The sequence below is a fragment of the Cetorhinus maximus genome, chromosome 6, assembly GCF_964194155.1.
Source record: "Cetorhinus maximus chromosome 6, sCetMax3.hap1.1, whole genome shotgun sequence".
Lineage (NCBI taxonomy): Eukaryota > Metazoa > Chordata > Chondrichthyes > Lamniformes > Cetorhinidae > Cetorhinus > Cetorhinus maximus.
Window position 1 is genome coordinate 31,654,390 of NC_135884.1, and position 13,099 is coordinate 31,667,488.

At 43.5% G+C, this 13,099-nt stretch overlaps 1 protein-coding gene across 1 annotated transcript in view; it reads left to right on the forward strand.

Moving 5' to 3' along the window:
- Window positions 1-13,099, forward strand: part of cacna2d3a (calcium channel, voltage-dependent, alpha 2/delta subunit 3a) — a 1,007,885-nt gene that overhangs the window by 924,709 nt on the left and 70,077 nt on the right. The window contains exon 35 of the mRNA XM_078543510.1: window positions 12,560-12,671. Coding sequence (XP_078399636.1) covers window positions 12,560-12,671 — 112 coding nt within the window. The remainder of the gene's footprint in view (window positions 1-12,559; window positions 12,672-13,099) is intronic.

The window sequence follows — 13,099 nt, forward strand, 5'->3', positions numbered from 1 at the left end:
GTTCAGAAAATAACACTGCTTTAGGAACACGCAAAACGATTCTTACTGATTACAGTGGAACCTTTCTGTCATTCTGGAGGATTCTTTGCTCTTGTGGATAATCACAATTGGCAAACAGATGTGACTTTAGTTTATCAAGGACGATGTAGATTTGTCCATGAATAGATGTTTTCCATCAATTCTGCCAATCTACCTTTAAGCAATTTTTCCTTTAAATGACAAAGACGATCGCATGAAATTACTAAAACAAAAACAGAATTACCTGGAAAAACTCAGCAGGTCTGGCAGCATCGACGGAGAAGAAAAGAGTTGACGTTTCGAGTCCTCATGACCCTTCAGCAGAGTTCTGCTGAAGGGTCATGAGGACTCGAAACGTCAACTCTTTTCTTCTCCGCCGATGCTGCCAGACCTGCTGAGTTTTTCCAGGTAATTCTGTTTTTGCATGAAATTACTATTGGTCTATATTAGTGAACAAAACGTTGCACATTCATTTGCTATTTTAGCAGAGATGACAACCCACTTGAATAAATAGGCTAACCCTTCTGTAAAAATGGTAGGCAAAACAATGTCATGCAAAGGCAATAAGCGCACATCTGCTAGTATCATCAAGTCGTTTGTAAGTTAACATCCCTTTTTATGAGTAGCAAAGATTTTATAACCCCAGCTATGTTGTAAAGTAAAACTGTTGACAGGCACAAGATAAAACTTTCCGCTGGGTGGGCGGGTGCGCGCCGGACCTGGCCGAGTGTAAAATGCTGCGCGATGATATCAGGCTAGCGTCCCGACACCATCGCGCACTCGCACAATATTTCGGTTGGCGGGTGCGCGCCAGAGTCGGCAGTGCGCCCGCCGACAATTAAAAGGCCTACTGAGGCCATTAAAAAGTTAATTACAATAGATTTTTCACTGCCCGTCCGATCTTACTTACGGGGGTTGGCGGGCAGGCGAAAATGCCCAACGGTCCTGGCACCTTTTTGGAAACCTCATCCACCGGCGGGATGAGTTTTCCAAAAGCAAATAAAAATGAAACAAAAACTTAAATTTTTCGTTAATAACATGTGACGGAGTCATGAGGGGACATGTTTCAGGACATTTTTATTTTTTAAATTATTTTTAATTTAAAAAAAAAATATCTTCTTCTGCCTGAGGCAGCTCTCTGCCTTAGGGAGATTATGTAACGCACACTTGCATGCGTGCGTCACACTCGCCCGCTCGCCCTCCTCTCCTCACCCACATAGGCTGCGCTGAGCGCTGCCGCTCGCCTTAATTGGCCCACCAGCGTGAAATTGCCTTCCTGATCGCGGGCGGCAGTCAGCTTCCCGACCGCCCCCCCACTGAGCCCGCACACCAAGGGCAAAATCCTGCCCACGGCGCCAGAGTTTGAGGCAGGCCCAACTGAGCTTGTGGAGAACTGTTTCCTTGCGAATTTTACTCCCTCAGCATTCCCAGTTATTTTGAAGTTGAAAAGCTGATATGTAAAGTTTGTGGATAGGAGCTCTGAACAAGAATTAGATATAATTGCACGAAGTAAGGGCTTCTTTTCTTTGGGCATGTGCACTGAAAGAGTGAAGGAGAAATACCTCTGCAGCAATAGCCATGACTCCACTGGATGCTGATAGATTCATAAAACACAAAAGGAAGCTATTTGGGTTGGTTCACTCTGTGGAGCCTGGAAAGTTTTTTTTTTTTGCTCATTTGCTGAAGCACCTGTCAAAATTGTAATCATGGTCTTTGGAACTCTAATTTACATATTAAAATGACCTAAAGCCTGAAACAGGTGGAGAACGCTCCAACCACCTGATGGGAAAGCCCATACAAAGATAGTGGCAGCCAGACGGTTGGCATAAACAAGGCAGTATGTTATTTCCAGGCTGTTATCACCTAATTTACCCTGGTGGTCCAAGGTAAAATTCCCTGCCACGTCTAAGTTGCAAACTTTGGTTCACTACTATTCCCCAAGGCAGGAGGTCATGGGTTCAAGTCCCGTTGCAGGAGATAAGCACATCATCTGGACTAACACTGGTGCTGTAGCTGGGGAGCGCTGAACTAACATCTTGCAGATAATATGTTACATAGAAGCTTCATCTTCTTACCCAGGTGGATATAAAAGGTCCGGTGGCACTATTTGAAGATGAACAGGAGAGTTCACTTGTTGTATTGGCCAAATTTACTCATCAGTCAACACTACAAAAATAGTCCATCTTTCATTTACCTCTTCAGCAGGATTTTTCAGTCAGCGCACAGGGGCGGGCCTGACATGCCAACGTGTAAAACGACGCGCGATGACGTCGGGCGTGCGTCCCGACATCATCACGCTGAGTTGTGATGCTTCGTTCGATGGGCGCGCACCGGAGTTGGCTCCGCGCCCACCGATATGTAAACGATCAATTAAAGCCATTAAGGAACTAATTAAGGTTATTGTAAACACTGCCTGTCCAACCTTAAGGTTGGCGGGCAGACGAAAAGGCCAAGCAGCCTTCACGTTTTTTAGGAAACCTCATCCACGAGCGGGATGAGGTTTCCTAAAGCTTTCATTAATTAATTTTTTAAAATTTCATTAATATAAACACATGTCCCATCTCATGAGACACAGTCACTTGAGGGGACATGTTTAAATAAACTTTTCAACCATTTATTTAATTGTTTCAACATCGATTCACTCTCCCTGAGGCAGCTCCATGCCTCAGGGAGATTGAAGTGCTCTTATGCGCGCATGACCCCGACTCTCCCTCCTCCCCCCACCCGCACAGGTAGCACTGAACACTGCCGCTCACATGTTACACTGGGCAGGCCTTAATTGGCCCTCCCCGTAAGATGGCGGCGCGGAGCTGATCACGGACGGTGATTGGCTCCACAACCATTTCCGCCCGCTCCCCGCCGAACCTGCCCTCCGCCTGAATAATTCAGGCCCTTGTTATTTGTGGGAGCTTGCTGCATGCAAATTGGCTGTCACGTTTCCCTACAACAGAACTGCGATTCCACTTTTAAAAATGGCTGTGAAGGGCTTTGGAACATTCTGTAGTCATAAAAGGTGTTATATAAATACAAGTTCTTTTCTTTCCCCTTCATGTTACTGACCTTGCTGTAATATATTTTTAAAGGTAATTCAATCTGCACAGTGACTGTGATATAAATTTGTGAACTCCATGTTCCCAGAGGGGATCTGAGCTTGCAAGGAGTTTGGGTCAGAGAATTGGTTTTGCAAAGTTCTACTCCTACTCCTGCCTGCACTCTCTGCACTAGAAGTCTGGGGGCATTAAACTTAGCTGAAAGTTTCTGATTTCACTTCCAACCACTAGATAGCTGCAACGTTATATTTTTTTATCATGAAACAGCTGGGAGTGAGCTTACACCTGCAGCCCTACTGATTGTTCTTTCACCAAAGTTACTGTGAATGATCTGGCGAATCTCTGTAGAAATTAATTGCCTCAAACTTATCCTAACATCTTCCAAACTTTTGTTTTCATCCCCTATGTACTACTTTGGTATTTTTTCATCATCTCACACTCATACATGGCTAAAAAACAGGAGTCAGACTTCAAGGTCTGCCAGGATTGTAATGTTTCCATGATCACAATCAGAGAGATCACTGAGTAGTGAAATACTAAGCACGAGTTGGTGAACTGTCATATATTTGGGCCAGGCTTAACCCTCACCAAAAAAACAACATTCCAGGATTGCAAATGAGACCAACTCAGATATGTGCTTCCTCAAGATACATAAAGGTCTTCAACAGAAGTTTCCCAAATAATAAATGCAATGCAACTTAGAGGCACTTATCTCACTGCATGGCACCCCATGTGACATTGTCTGACTGCTGTCTTAACAATCTGTCAACTTCAGGATATAACATTTCAATGTCACAAAACTCAATGCCAAGTATCAAGGACCAACTAATCTGATGGTAAGCCCCTTGCCACAGAAAAGGATGGCTTAATTGCAGGCCCTTTTCAACTCAACCATTCTGCTTTTTGAATCCCATAAATTAGCCCCTTTCAAAAGAAAGAATAATTTTGCAATTCTGCAGTAACTTTGAATATGAAATGTGCTATACCGTTGTCAACACTCCCTGCAGATCACTGAAAAATAACATTACAATATTAATGAAATGTATGTAATTAAATCCTGTATCTCTTAAATTATGTAATTAAGTCTAAATAATTACTAATTTTCTTCATAAAGCAGGTTGTGATTTCTACTTTTATCAGAAAATACCTCTTTGCCATCCATGTATCTCTAGCTAAAGAAGGACATTCCATTAGCTTGACAGGTTTAAAACTAAGGACAGAATTTTCCCACAGTTGGGGGCGGAGTTGATGGGCGGGCACGTGCAGGTGCGCTTCCGATCAGCGCCCCCAATCGGAGGCGTTGCGCTATTTTACACGAGGGGGGCCAATTAAGGCCCGCCCAGCGTGACATCCACAGGGAAGCGCTATGCGCTCCCTGTGCGGCCGGGGGGAAATACCAAAATCGAGAATGTGCTCTTTCGCGCATGCGCACGAAAGAGCGCACTCATCCCCCTGAGGCTAAGTGCTGCCTCAGGGAGATCGCCTCTACTTTTAAAAATAGAAAAAAAAATTCCCTTACATGTCCCCTCGTGTGACAATGTCACATGAGTTGGGACATGTTCATAATTTTCAAAAAAACGTTATTAAAATTTTTAATACCCTACATGAAACCTCGTCCCGCTGCTGGATGAGGTTTCATGTTTTTTCTAGTTGCTACCAGGGCTCCTGGCCTGCCCACCAACCTTAAGGTTGGATGGGCAGGTCCTTTAATTGTTTAAATGATCCTGTCAATGGCCTCAATTGGCCATTGACAGGTCGGCGGGCACACAGCTGATTTTGCTGCGCCCCCACCTTCCTGAAGATTTAAATGGGGCGGGGTGACATCGGGAGTCCCGCCTGACATCATCCTACGTCATTTTATGCGTCGGCGAGTGGGCCCCGCCCCCTGCTCACCGACGGTAAAATCCTGCCCTAAGGGTGGAATCACCCCAGATTTGCACTAAGTGCAGTAGTGGGTGGGAAATAAGTTGTTTTACCCGCCAGCCGCAATGGCAGGTTTTCACGCCATATCATCCCATTCCCACCTCATTAATTATGCAGCCACAGGAAACACGCCATCTCGCTGGCGGGTGGCCTCCCATTTGCCCGCCATGCTGTTACCTCACCGCTTCCTTATGCACCGCAGGGCGCCTTATGCACAGCCACGTGCACAGTTCTCAATGCTTGCAGCCCAGGGCTGCTCCGGTGAAGACATGGCCCCAGAAGCCAAGAAGAGCGCAGCCCCCCAATTCAGTGACTCATCCCTAGGACACCTTCTGGACACCGTGGAGGCTCTCCGCGATGTCCTCTACCCCCGCTTTGGCTGCAGGGGGTCCATCAGTCTCACCACTCCAGCTTGGGAGGTGGTGGCAGAGGTGGTCAGTGCCAATGCTGCACACAAGAGGTTGGCCATCCAGTGCAGAAAATGGATGAATGATCTCATTCGTGCCACCAGGGTAAGGCAACCATCTCATCACCCTAACCTCATACATTCACAAGGCCATCACACATTCACTGGCATCTCACTCACTTCCAGCTCAAGGGACATCAAACGCAGCTCGCCATTGACAAGCGGAGCGTACGATTGCAAACGGTTTCACCACAGCATGAAACTGATTTTTGGCCTTCTCCGCATATTGTCCCCCCGCAAACCCCCACACACCACCACCCCCCACCCCTGACCTGCCACGATGCCAACAGGGCTGGAAAATCCTGGACTAAATGCTATGTGATTCAGAGATCCCAATCCTACAAATACTTCCTGGACAGTTGATTGCCCATTATTAAAGTAAGCTTGTTATAAATTGAATTGTACTGATTCACTTGACAAAACATATCGGTTTGATAATTTCTAAGAATTAGTATGATTTGGTGGCTAGGTTATCATTAAACAAAAATTGTTCAATTTCTTCTATCATCCTGGTAAGATCAGATATCAGACTGTAAGGAATTAAGAGTGTGTGAATCATCTTGAGGTAATTAAGGCTGCCAACCCTCCATATTTCTTTGTGAATGGAAGATTTTATTCCTTTAAACAATGTTTATGGTTCTAAAGAAACAATTAGGCTCACAGGAATCAGCACTAAATGAATTATAATTCATACCTGTTCTAATCACATAGACTGTGTAGATTATCAGCATACCAGTCCATCCAGGAGGACATTGATCATACTGATAATGAAATAATATAATTTATGGATATCACGTTCAGCAATATAATCCTATCACAGAATCACAGTGCAGAAGAGGCCCTTCGGCCCATCGAGTCTGCACCGACATGTGAGAAACACCTGACCTACCTACCTAATCCCATTTACCAGCACTTGGCCCATAGCCTTGAATGTTATGACGTGCCAAGTGCTCATCCAGGTACTTTTTAAAGGATGTGAGGCAACCTGCCTCCACTACCCTCCCAGGCAGTGCATTCCAGACCGTCACCACCCTCTGGGTAAAAAGGTTTTTCCTCACATCCCCCCTAAACCTTCTGCCCCTCACCTTGAACTTATGCCCCCTTGTGACTGACCCTTCAACTAAGGGGAACAGCTGCTCCCTATCCACCCGGTCCATGCCCCCACATAATCTTCGCCATCCTGAGAAGGACCCCCTTATCCCCACTCTCTGCCTCCTGCCAGACAGCCAATCTTCTATCCATGCTAGTACCTTGCCTCTAACACCATGGGCTCTTATCTTACTGAGCAGCCTCCAGTGCGGCACCTTGTCAAAGGCCTTCTGGAAGTCCAAGTAGATAACATCCATTGGCTCTCCTTTGTCTAACCTACTCGTTACCTCCTCAAAGAATTCTAACAGATTTGTCAGGCATGACCTCCCCTTGATGAAACCATGCTGACTTTGCCCAATTTTACCATGCACTTCCAAGTATTCTGAAATCTCATCCTTAATAGTGGACTCTAAAATCTTACCAACGACTGAGGTCAGGCTAATCGGCCTGTAATTTCCCGTCTTTTGCCTCACTCCCTTCTTAAACAGGGGGGTTTCATCAGCGATTTTCCAGTCCTCTGGGACCCTCCCTGACTCCAGTGATTCCTGAAAGATCGCCACTAACGCCTCCACTATCTCTTCAGCTATCTGCTTCAGAACTCTGGGGTGTAATCCATCTGGTTCAGGTGATTTATCCACCTTCAGACCTTTCAGTTTTCCTAGCACCTTCTCCTTGGTAATTGCCACCATACTCACCTCTGCCCCCCGACTCTCTTGAACTTTGGGGATGTCACTCGTGTCTTCCACTGTGAAGACTGACGCAAAGTATCTATTCAGTTCCTCCGCCATTTCTTTGTTCCCCACTACTACTTCTCCAGCGTCATTTTCCAGCAGCCTAATGTCCATTTTTGCCTCTCTCTTACCCTTTATATATCTAAAAAAACTCTTGCAATCTTCTTTTATATTACTGGCTAGTTTACCCTCATATTTAACCTTCTCCCTCCTTATTTCTTTTTTAGTTGTCCTCTGTTGGTCTTTGTCCCTTTGTTCCTCAGAACTTACTAATGCCATACCGTTCATTGAATACTTCCTTGTCAAATTACTCCTTCCAAAGTGTATGACCTCACACTTTTCAGGGTTAAATTCCATCTGCTACTTATCTGCCCATTTGACCATCCTGTCTATATCTTCCTGTAGCCCAAGACACTTAACTTCACTGTTAACCACCCGGCCAATCTTTGTGTCATCCGCAAACTTACTAATCCTACCCCCCACATAGTCATCTATGTCGTTTATATAAATGACAAATAATAGGGGACCGAGCACAGATCCCTGTAGTACGCCATTGGACACGGGCTTCAAGTCACTAAAGCAGCCTTCTGTCATCATACTCTGTCTCCTAAAACTAAGCCAATTTTGAATCCACCTTATCAAATTACCCTGTATCCCATGTGCATTTGCTTTCTTTATAAGTCTCTCATGTGGGACCTTGTCAAAGGCTTTGCTGAAATCCATATAAACTACATCAACTGCACTACCCTCATCTACACACCTGGTCACCTCCTCAAATTTGTTCGGCATGACCTCCCTCTGACAAAGCCATGCTGACTACCCCTGATCAAACCTTGCCTCTCCAAGTGGAGATGGATACTCTCCTTCAGAACTTTCTCCAATAGTTTCCCTGCCACTGAGGTGAGACTCGCTGACCTGTAGTTCTCTGGCTTATCTCTACAACCCTTCTTAAATAGCGGAACCACATTAGCTGTTCTCCAGTCCTCTGGCACCTCCCCCGTAACCAGACAGGAATTAAAAATTTGGGTCAGAGCCCCTGCGATCTCCTCCCTTGCCTCCCTCAGCAGTCTGGGACACAAGTCATCCGGACCTGGAGATTTGTCCACTTTTAAGCCTGCCAACACCTCCAATACATTGTCACTCCCTATATCAATTTGCTTAAGAACCTCGCAGTCTCCCTCCCCGAGTTCGATACCTTCATCCTTATTCTCTTGGGTGAAGACGGACGTGAAGTATTCATTCAACACTCTAGTGATGTCCTCTGGCTCCACCCATAGATTGCCCCCTTGGTGCCTTATGGGCCCTACTCTTTCCCTGGTTATCCTTTTCCCATTGATAGACTTATAGAATATCTTGGGATTTTCCCTACTCTTACCAGCCAGAGCTTTCTCATATCCCCTCTTTGCTCTCCTAATTGCTTTCTTAAGCTCCACCCTGCACTTTCTGTACTCCACTAATGCCTCTGCTGATTTGCTCCCCTTGTACCTGCTAAAAGCCTCTCCTTTCCTTCTCATCGTATCCTGAATATCTCTGGTCATCCATGGTTCTCTGGGCTTGTTACTCCTTCCTGTCACCCTAGAGGAAACATGTTGAGCCTGTACCCTCCCCATTCCCTTTTTGAACACTCCCACTGCTCCTCTGTAGATTTCCCCACAAGTAGCTGTTCCCAGTCTACCTTGGCCAGATCCTGCCTTATTTTACTAAAATCCACTCTCCCCCAATCCAAAACATTTTTTTTGCAACTTGTCGATTTCTTTGTCCATAACAAACTTAAACTGTACCATGTTGTGGTCGCAATCACTAAAATGCTCGCCTATAATAGTTGCTAGATTGTTAGAGCTGATTGGATCTCCCATTAATTTATCATGATCATTTTTGGCAATAGCCAATTTTTGAGGATCTGTTTTCACAACACACTTATTGTTCTGATAATTAATTTTCCCATTGAGCAATCTATTGAGGTCTTGTTTGCACATTTTTAAATTTTATGAAACTTCCAAAAAAATGATTGCTGAGTTGAAACCACCCAACACTTTGAAAGACGACTGTATTTTTAACCTTTATTAGGGATATATAAATGAAATGAACAGAAATAAGCATTGCTAAACTTTTCTGAATATTTCACAACTGCCCCTATGTTGTCTGTCCAACATCCAGGTCCCAATACATCAGGGTTTTATTCAGCTCAATATCAGGAAGACCAAAGCTATCGTCTTCAGCCCACACCACAAACTCCACTCGATTGCTCCACACACCGGTCCTCAGCCACTTCAAGAATGAACCCGGCCATTCCTATTCTTGATGTTGTGGCAAACTCTGAACTAAGTTTTAAACCCTTTAGGGCTGAGCATTTACAGTGTGACATGCTTCTGCCATAATCTTGATCCTGGACTTACCCTGGAGTTTCCATCTGGCATTGTACAACAAGAGCCTCCACCTCTCCCCAAACAAAGTCATGTATGCAGGAGGAGGCAGCAGCAGGGTTGAGGACTCCTAAGACTTCAGTGGCAGAGAGGCTGAGGCAGGCAATTCTGTGGAAATCGAAAGAAGTGGCGTTGGTGATAAATGTGAGGCTGTAAATCCCAGTGCGTGCCAAGGTGGATGTGAATGCCACCTGGGGGTGTGAGGGGCAGTGTGGGGTGGTCATCACTTGGATTGCAGCTTAGACTCAAAAAGATGAAGTTGAAGTACTTTTAAGTTTTAAAGTACAATCTCCTTAATAAAGAGGTAATTTTGGCTTTGTTTCTGGGGGTCTGGTATTCCATCCAGTCCTAACAGAGGATGGACCATTTTCTGGACTGTGGGGCCAATCAAGCACCCAGGATGCACCCCAGCAGCGCAGGAACATACCTTTGCATGCAAATCAAGAGGCCTCATCCTGCTCCCAAGAACTTTGACGGGGTCAGTGCTGAAAGTCCAAGTGAATGGATCTCAGCCCTTACAGCAACTGTAGGTTTTAGGAACTGACATCAGGAGGCACACGACAGTCTCCTGAGTACACATGAGGAAAGTTGGCTGTGCAGTAATTCCAGGATGTTCATTTGGCAATGACGCTCACGGCAATTGTAGTTCTGGGACTGGGCTCATCACTTCCAGTAATCTGCAGGAGAGCAGAATGCAGAAGATAACCGTCCCCTCCAAAGTCCATATCCATCTGATTCCCCACTCTCTCCGTTGTGGAATCTGGAGTCTACCTCTACCTCACTATCTATCCTATAGAAGCACAACTCAATTTAGTGTAGATCACTTTGTCCTGTTTCCATTATTACATACAATCCACTCATTTTGTGTAGTGTAATTTCATGGAGAAAAGGACGTCGCTATTTTCATCTTTTGGAGCACTCTGACACGGGCCATTTTGCTTATATATTTCAAAATCTCGTTATTTAAATGTAATTAAACCATTAAAGAATGAAATTTCTTGATATGTGCATTTACTGGTAAAAATGTTCACCTTAGCTGGTGGAATTGTTCAAATGGGGATATAAAGCGTGTCAGTGCTCTTTTTGAAAGGTCCTATTAGCATTTTCCCCATTTGCTATTTGTTGCTTCTGTGCTACTATGATACAACCTAAATAGAACTGAGAAATAGAATCTGTGTGGTAAGGAAATGCCAAAGTATCAACAGCTTTTATCAAGTGTTTTGTCAGGTTACTGTTACGTATGTGCAGAAATTATCGCTTGTTCCACAGGAATGGCTCATGGTTTTGAACAGTACTGACATTGATGAAGGATAGTCAAACAGCTGGAAGAAAGGGAATGGTAATCAAGGGTGTGCATCACCAGACAGAACAAGAACTGTCAGTCATGGCAAGTTATCGCCAGTGGGATGCAAGCCAGTAGCCAGTGTGGATAATTTTGGTGGATTTGGAATAAGATGCTGAAGTCTTGTATCTTTAGCATCATCGATATGATTTGTAATTTTATAATGTAAACCTGTAATTTTTGAAGTTGGGATACAATGATGCATGTTGAAACTTTAAAACTGGTAGAACAAGGTCAACATCAGAATATTACGTCACCAAACCTGTTCAACAAACTAAATGTAACCCTTCTTAAAACGGAAGTCAACAAAGATGCACACAAAGTATTTAAAACTTAGAAATGGAGTAAATTGAAGAAACATCCTTTCACTCACCACCACAATTCTTCTGGGCCCAAGACACAAATGGCTGCAGCGTCTGTGCCAGAAGGTAGTGCAAATTACACTTAAAAGCACAATTTATATATGAAGCTGCCACAACTCCCAAGCAGCTGGTTAAAATACCAGTTTACGCCCTAAACACAAACTTTGTACAGTCACTGCCAAGATTGTACTTTTGTGCAAAAAGTGATAAAATTGCTTCAATAATTTCTATTCTTGTTGGGGCATTGAACGTTTGACAGACAAGTTAATTTGTACCAAGTTCTGTGGTGCAGAGAACTGATTTCACAAAATTATCCTATAGGCAGGATACAAAAGATGTAAATGTTTCAGTATGGTGCCTTGTGATAATGTCTGTGGTGAAATCACAAAGGCTTTCTGATTTTTAAACAAGTTACCTTAATTTAGCCTTTGAAATCTTTTGTAGTCTTTGCATCTGAGAAGCAAATGGGCTGTGTTTACAATTATTTAACTTACTCAAGCATTGAAGCAGATGATTTACACAAGGGAAACTTATATGAAGCTTGTGATATTTTTGTGAGTATTTTTGATACCTCTTAATTAAGCGTTAAAGAAATAAAAGACAACCTCCATCCTGTTTCCTCATTTAACATTTCAAGCATTGTAATTTCTAGAAAAAATACTTGACATAGGTAATTTTTCTATGAAATGAATGACATAAAGGTTATAACTATCAAGGTTATTTTTAAACCAAATCTGGTACCAAAACGAACCACCTGGCTTGAATTTGGGAGTGTGGAAATCTGATGCTGCAGATCTTCCATATGGAACACGTGAACATCATTAGCTGCAAAGACTACCTGCAATTGCGCTAAATTGCCACATGGTGGCATAAGAAATGCATTATCTGAAAATAGATGTTAGTTTTCTATATTTTCAGCTTTATCTTTTTAACTCTTTCTCTCATTGATACAGTTTGGCATGGAGAATGTTACTGCATTACATAATAAGTTGGTTTTGGCAAGCTGAAACCTCTCGTTATCTCATGGATCATTTTTATTCATTGGTGGAAATTACGGGTTTAAGTCAGGTTATCAAACACATTGGGGTTTAACAGATATATTTTCATTTCATAAAACGAATCATGGCTGACACTGTGGTTGTTGCATATTTTTAGCACAGAGTCCTAAGCAAGTTCTCCAGCCATGTGACACTGAATACCCAGCCTTTGTGTCTGAACGAACAATAAAGGAAACTACAGGAGCAATCAACTGTGAAGGCTGCCATAAGTAAGGTTTTTCCCATTTCTTTATTCCTGTGTTTGCACATACACATAGGGGTCAAGTCATGTAATTCAGCATTAAACTCCCCTAATGATACTCTTACAAAGTAAAATCGATGTACTGAAATAAGAGAATAATCGTAAATAGCTGTACCTGGATGAATATTTAAAATTTTTAATGTAAAACTCAAAACTGTCCAATGCTTAACATATTGATATTGTGTTCCATATTTATGGATGTTGCATGTTCCCACAAAACTTCCTTAAGTTCCTGGACAGGGCAAGGTGGAACATGGACTGTGGAACATGGATGTCCCCACATGATCTGTCAACAGAATCTACAGCTGAAGTTGAATTCTGTATTTTTTTTCTTGCTTCTTTTAAGGTGAAATGTCTCCATGTCACCCAATCAAATCAAGCAAGCTGCACAGAAGT